Source organism: Epinephelus moara, chromosome 2 (assembly GCF_006386435.1).
Source record: "Epinephelus moara isolate mb chromosome 2, YSFRI_EMoa_1.0, whole genome shotgun sequence".
NCBI classification, from domain to species: Eukaryota; Metazoa; Chordata; class Actinopteri; order Perciformes; family Serranidae; genus Epinephelus; species Epinephelus moara.
The window spans coordinates 24,839,571-24,846,850 of NC_065507.1; the positions used below are offsets into that span (position 1 = coordinate 24,839,571).

General features: G+C 40.8%; 1 protein-coding gene across 1 annotated transcript; it reads right to left on the reverse strand.

The window, feature by feature from the left end:
• Positions 1-408: 408 nt before the first annotated feature.
• On the reverse strand, positions 409-6,017 carry LOC126407862 (extracellular calcium-sensing receptor-like). Its single transcript, XM_050073127.1, has 8 exons — positions 5,884-6,017; positions 4,972-5,266; positions 4,590-4,879; positions 4,026-4,321; positions 3,385-3,584; positions 3,032-3,253; positions 2,517-2,640; positions 409-1,313 (listed from the first exon to the last, which is right to left on the reverse strand). The coding sequence occupies exons 1-8, from the start codon at positions 5,988-5,990 to the stop codon at positions 409-411; spliced, it is 2,439 nt and encodes an 812-aa protein (XP_049929084.1). The 5' UTR covers positions 5,991-6,017.
• Positions 6,018-7,280: the final 1,263 nt, after the last annotated feature.

The window sequence follows — 7,280 nt, forward strand, 5'->3', positions numbered from 1 at the left end:
CTGCGAGTGGTGGGCCCACAGAGTGACAGTTTTACATTGTTTTTCTGGGTGTGCCATTTCCTAAAGGCCTAAAATAATACATTACAATATTAAAGAGACATTCAGAGAATGAAAAGTATTTAATGTAAATCAATTAGTAAGTGTAAATATTTAAGTCAGTAAGATGAAGACTGTGTTGGATTTGCACGTCTCTTTATACTGTATGTTGTTTTGTATGCAGACGATAAAAAAAAATATTTGTCAAGAAGACAATAACTTTAGAAAGGATATTGCAAATTTTTTTTACTAAAATTACGAAATATTTAATGTTAAGCATGTGTTATTATGTAAATCAACTAGATGAAGACTGTATATAATGTGCACATCATGAGCTTTATGCTGTTGCAATCTTAACTGTTTCCAAATGTCTTATGACTGATTTTTTTTCATCAAATGTTTCTTGGTGTTCTTTTCTGGCTTAAACAATATGATGAAACACTTTGGAGCAAATATACACAGTATTAGTCCAAAACTGGAGGCCAGAATAGCAAATATCTCCACAGCCACAGTAAACTTCCCAGGAGAGCTGACATATGCTGGGATAAAGGTGATCCAGACTGCACAGAATATCAACATGCTGAAGGTGATAAGCTTAGCTTCATTGAAATTATCAGGTAGTTTCCGGGCTAGGACAGCTAACACAAAGCAAAAGACAGCCAGTAGGCCTATGTATCCAAGCACAGCCCAGAACCCTATAGCTGAGCCTAATGCACACTCCAGGATGATTCTCTTCTTATATGTGGTGAGGTTTTTCATTGGAAAAGGGGGACTAAGAACCAACCATATAGTACATATTAAAACTTGAATGAATGTGAAAAATACCACAGTCATTCTTTGCTGTGGAGGACCAAACCATTTCATGACATTACTGCCTGGGAGTGTAGCTTTGAAGGCCATTAACACTACAATTGTTTTTCCGAGAACACAAGACATACAGAGGACAAAGGTGATGCCAAATGCTGTGTGGCGCAGCATGCAGGACCACTCAGAGGGTGGTCCAATGAAGGTTAATGGACATAAGAAACATAGAGTCAGGGAAAAGAGCAGCAGGAAGCTCAGCTCAGAGTTGTTGGCCCTGACAATTGGGGATGTCCTGTGATGATAGAATACAGCTGTTGTTATAACGGTAAGACAGGCGCCACCAACTGAGAATGCAGCCAGGATGATTCCTAGGATCTCGCTGAAGGAAAGAAACTCTACAGGCTTGGGGAGACAAGTGTCTCTCTCTGCATTAGGCCAGAACTCCTTGGGGCAAGGGAAACAATCAGGGGAATCTGAAAAACAATAAATGAAAATGAGCTTTTAAAGGGATAGTGCACCCAAAAATGAAAATTCAGCCATTATCTACTCACCCATATGCCGACGGAGGCCCTGGTGAAGTTTTAGAGTCCTCACATCCCTTGCGGAGATCAGCGGGGGGAGCGGCCAGCACACCTAATGGCAGATGGCGCCCCGGACTAACGTCCAAGAGCACAAAATTGAATCCACACAGTATCTCCATACTGCTCATCCGTAGTGATCCAAGTGTCCTGAAGCCGGGACGTAAAGAGTTGTTTCGAAAAACGTCGTGTGAACTCTGTTTTTAGCCTCACTGTAGCCTGTAGCTCTGACTGCTTCTCTGTGCTCCGTGCTCACGTGTGCGCTCTAAGGGTGATCGGTGATGCATGGAGTGCAGTCTGAGCAGCAAAGACTTTCCTCATCCGTTGGCATTGCTTTGCATTTGAAACAACTACCCTCATCCGTTGGCATTGCTTTGCATTTGAAACAACTACACCACCAGATTTCCAGTGCTCGACTCTGGTATTCTGCGGCTGGCTGAGGGTTAGGCTCATGAGCTGCGGCGGCTGCTTCGTCCAGTAGCCTGAGTTCCATCTGTATACTCGGGCTCAAACAAATACAGCTCAACAAAGAAATGCTGTTCCTCCTCAATTTCAAAGTCTTCAGACATGTTGGGCTGTCCTTTGCTAAAAGACCGTAGTGCAAATTATCTTTTAGCTACTGTGGTTACTGTTGTCTCCCCGTGCGGTGCACGTGTCACGTGATGTAAACACGGGTGAGCAAAGCTCATGCTTTTGCTGGTTGTGCGCAAGCGCACGCGTGAGCGCAGAGCACAGAGAAGCAGTCAGGGCTACAGGCTACAGTGAGGCTAAAAACAGTGTTGATGACATTTTTCGAAACAACTTTTTATGTCGGGGCTGCAGCACACTTGGATCACTACGGATGAGCAGTATGGAGATACTTTGTGGATTCAATTTTGTGTTCTTGGACGTTAGTCTGGGGCGCCGTCTGCCATTAGGTGTGCTGGCCGCTCTCCGCAAGGGATATGAGGACTCTAAAACTTCACCAGGGCCTCCTTCGGCATATGGGTGAGTAGATAATGGCTGAATTTTCATTTTTAGGTCCACTATCCCTTTAAGCAGTGTCATACAATGTATGTGATGTTGTACAGTGGATATGCATCAGAAAATAAAGGATACCTGTAACATTGCTTATCTCTCCTTCAGGACAGGGTTTACAATCATAACAGCAGATGGGTTTTCCTTTCTGCAGCACTTTACGAGTTCCTGGAGGACAGCTGTCAGTGCACACTGACACAGGCACCTGACACATAGATAAAAATAGACCCACAAATAATCAGGTGTGCTACAAAGCTCAGAGGATTAAAGGATAGGTTAAACATTTTTTTGTCTGTGAAATAAAGTACTCACATGCCAATATGTGTACTGAAAATGTATTTGATTACTGTGACCATTTCTCTTGTTTGTATTGGCTGTGGTTATTTTTCAAGGTTAGTCTTTTTAGCACTTATCGCCTTATTGTGAACACTTATTTGGAAAACGAGGGAATTTCATGATAGAAACACTATGGCTTTGGTAGGGATCTCTTCATAGCCAGAATGGACAGGAGGAACAGGAAACAAAGAAATATACCCTTTAAGATCACCAAATGTGAATATGTCGATATGTTAATTCATTACATTTGGACTCCTTACTTGTGTGCCACCTTCCACCCAGGTGAGCTTCCTGTTGATACTGAACTCCTGGCCCGCTGGCAGTGATGCATCATAGTGTCCTACTGTCACCGACTCAATGCTGCCACTCTCACTTTTTTGCCAGTTAACCAGCTCGTATTTGGCCACAGGATCCCCGTTGGCATCAAATGATACATCATAACCATTTTGGGAAAAATTTACTTTCCTCAGTTGTGTGAGAACCTGTGAGGATGAAGTAAAGAAATAAGAAATCGAATACTATTAAGTCAAATTAGTATTTTATTTGATAAAAGGTACATTATAGCTGAACAATAACATTTGGGTGTTAACTTATTTGTCTTGTTTTGACTGACCTCTTTGGGCTCTGTCTTGGTGAATTTGTCACACTGAGTTGTAGAATTAGTTTCCTGACATACTGCATTATGAATGGCATGAGCTATTGCATAAACAGCCTTGTACACCATGTTAGTGATTCGGAGCTGAGATGTGTCAGTGTACGGGCTTTGGATCATCTGTATGTCTTCAGTTCCATCACATACACTTTTATCTGTGGCTGCACCTGAAAGAACACAGAGAGATTTTCTTTGAAAATCTTTGAAAATTACATTATCATTCCTTCTTATGTTTTTTTTTTTTTTTTGACCTGACAAACTTGGGTTATATCTAATTGTATGTGTCAATATTGCATAAAACATGCTTATTTCACAGTACATGTCAATGAATTATTTTGCACACATCTCCATTTTTAATTTTTCTTTTCTTTTTTTCTTTTTAATCATTGGAACTTGAGTTTTGTCAGCGCTTATGGGGTTTTTTACCTTCATGTATTCCATCTTGAGCTTACAACCATAAGCCATTAGACAATAAGTAACATTTATAAATGTTCACCTGTTTTAATGCATTTAAAATGAATCATTTTTAGTCAAGTAAAGTACAAGTTTGTCACTTTACTGAGCATCGTGGCATAGAAACTGTCTGTACACAATTTCCTCACTTTTTCTCAGCCTGCAGTTGAATGCATCCTCCCAGAACTCAGTAAGCACTGGAGAGGCAGCCACTTTAGAGGGAGAGAGATCCAGCAGGAAGTCTCTCAGACCTGGGATGACAGATTTCTCAATGGCAAATCCAATGGCTCCAGCACAGAAGCTGAACCTCCGCATGTCTGGGTCGGTTACCCAGGACTCACTGCCTATCCACTGGCGAGGTGGAGAAGGCTTGAGTGACAGCTCCTCTAGCAGAATCTTCAGGTCTCCAGAGGCTGTAAATGCCACAACAACCATAGCTGTCGAACTGAAGAGACATAATAATGCATCATCAGATTTTTTTCAACATGAATACAGACATGAGAGTTGCTTTAATATTTGGTCCCACCGACTGTATGTTTGTAACAATATCAGTAATACGTATGACAGAAATAACCTGGAAAATGATAAATGGTCAATTTGAAACTAATTAAACAATCCTCCATCATATACTGAAAATAACATTTTATATGGTGTTGTGTGTAGTAGGCCAGTGTCACTACCAGGAACAAAAGCAAAATCAGTGATATAGAAACCTGCGGATAACATCAGCCACTCTCTGGATCCTGCTGCGTGGGTGGGTCCGATAGAAAGATTCAGAGTATTCCACACAGATTCCCTCTCTGTGTACTGCGTCCAGGAAAGATGCCATGCCATTATTGCCATAGTCTGAATCTGAACTGACAGCACCTATCCAAGTCCAGCCAAAGTGTTTTACCAGCTTGGCCAGAGCGTCAGCCTGAAACTGATCACTAGGGATTGTTCTGAAGAAAGTTGGGTACTGCTGCTTATCTGACAGGCATGCACAAGTGGCAAAGTGGCTCACCTAAATGATAACAGTGTAATTATTTAACAGGACATAAAAAAAATCAGTACTGTATATTTAACACACAATTTTCCAGAACTCAGAATATTTACTTGAGGAATGTTAAAGGACCCAATGATGCGGGAGATGCTGATGGATGGTGTGGACCCAGACTCACCGACGACACCCATCACCATACCAGACTGTGAGCAATTGTCACGGGTGTAAAACACTGTGTCCAGGCTGCTTGAAACCTGGAATGCCACATGCACAGCCACAGGCACTGAGGCACACGTGTCATAGATCTGATAACCGAGCTTGATGCCAGGAAGCAGCTCCGTGCTATTGTTAATCTCCTCGATGGCAAAAATCATTGCACGTGAGGAGCGCAGTTCACTGGAGACGATGCTGCACAAACACTCTTGTCATTGTTCAAACTTAAATATGAAAAGGACATTTCACAATTTTAACAGAAATACATAATAAAGGAGTACTGTAAGTCATTGTTTTGGGTAATAACTGATTGCTGCATGTGCCTCTTTAAAACAAATACAGACCTACATTAAAGAGTTGCCTGAACAACAAAGATTAAAACACAAGGATAGATATCAGTCAAAACACAACAAAGATTAAAACACAAGGATAGATATCAGTCAAAACTCCACATGAATTGTAAAGTATGGATTACCAATAGTCTATAGTCTTTCATTCATTCATTCATTCATTTATTCATATATTCATATTAATTATTACCTTGTTAATATTTCAGTTAAACACACCAAAACATTCAGAGAATTAACACAAAAAAGTTTTTTTGTTCATATAATCTCCTAATCTTTACTATTTTTGTGAATATAATACCTGAAGTTCTTACAGAAAATATTGAATTGTGAAAGGATATAAATTCTTTGCTTTAACATTTTCAGTACAAAAGATTTGTGGCACAATTTTCAGGTCATCATGCAAAACATTTTCATCTCCACAGTCTAACATACTCTTGTCCTCCGCTTCTCCCTCTTACTCACCTCCCTGTGCACCTTAGTGGCTCAGGCATGGTGGTGTAGTTGTGCTTCGCTGTATGCATGTAGGCATGCATGGAGAAAACACCCCCAATAACGTAGTCACCATCCATTGAGAAGGCAGGTAGACGAGTAGTACCCTGAAGCTTACACTTCACAGATGAAGCCTCAGTGTTGAACCCAGCCCCAGTCCTAACCTCTTTAAACCCAACCTTTTGTTTCATACGATACCCAGAACCATTCAAAGCAAGAGCTGAGTTCAGCTCACACAGACCAAGAGACAGCATCAGGCCAATAAAGAGAGCTGAGATCTCCATCCCTCAACTCTCTGCATGTGATCATACTGTGTGTGTTGACATTAGTTTATATAGATTTTCAGACAAATAATTTCCTCATCCTACTTTACGTCAGCTTACAATACAGCAGAGAGAGGATTCTCTTACCAGAGGTGAGGGACTCATGTCACATGACTTGACTTGAGTCAAACTGAAGTTGCAAATTTAAGGACTTGAGACTTGCTTGACTAACACTGATTAAAGAGTCGACTTAACTTTGACTTGGTATTCATGAATTGAGACTTGATTTTGACTTGAGACAGATGCCTTGAAAGGACTTGACTTTTTATTCAACATTTGTGTTTTTCTGGGTTACAAGTTACATTTTGTTTAAAAAATATGATAATGCATATGCGTGCCCACGCCACCACAGCTCTGTCCCCCGTGCCCAGAGCTCTCCTTGGAGGAATGGCAGTATGTATGGCGACATCATGGACCTCACCATGTGCTTTTATTCGGTTCTACCTGCGTGATACATGTGAGTTCAGTATTAAACATGCTTTACGACCAACGGCACACTGTCAGCTCTGTACTGTTATGCACACACAGTCACCACCATGAGAGCCGATACATGTGGCAGGCTATCATTTGTATGAGGTTTTGATACTGCCACAGTGTGTAACGACTGTTCCTGCCTGCTGACTGAACATAAGTTCACTGTGAGTGTGGGTATGTGCGCTTGTTGTGCACATCCATGCGTCATGACAGTTTCTCCAGTGACTTTTTCGGCCTCCCGTTCCTGCTCAGTTTGCATTTGGGGATTTTAACAGTGGGTTATTATATCGCCTGCTCTCTCACAGCAGGAAGCAGCTCCGTGCTGGTATTTTATTTTTATTATGGGTTAATCTGCTGATTATTTACCATTAATCTACTGGTTTGTAAAAATTCTGAATCTAATTCTAATAAAAAAACAAAAACAACAACAACAAAAAATCCTCACATTTGTGAATCTGGAACCATGATTTTTTTCTTTTTTTTTTTCATTAAAAAAAATTGCCACATTAACAGTGGCAAATTATTTTTTTCAATAATTGACTTATAGTTGCAGCTGTATTTGTACATTTTCAT

Coding starts and splice junctions, on each gene's coding strand:
- LOC126407862 (XM_050073127.1), bottom strand. CDS start 5,990: ATGGATGGTGACTACGTTATTGGGGGTGTTTTCTCCATGCATGCCTAC. Junction 4,322..4,589: donor GTGGCTGATGTTATCCGCAG/GTTTCTATATCA, acceptor ATGTCTCTTCAG/TTCGACAGCTATGGTTGTTG. Junction 3,585..4,025: donor CAACTGCAGGCTGAGAAAAA/GTGAGGAAATTG, acceptor TTTCAGGTGCAG/CCACAGATAAAAGTGTATGT.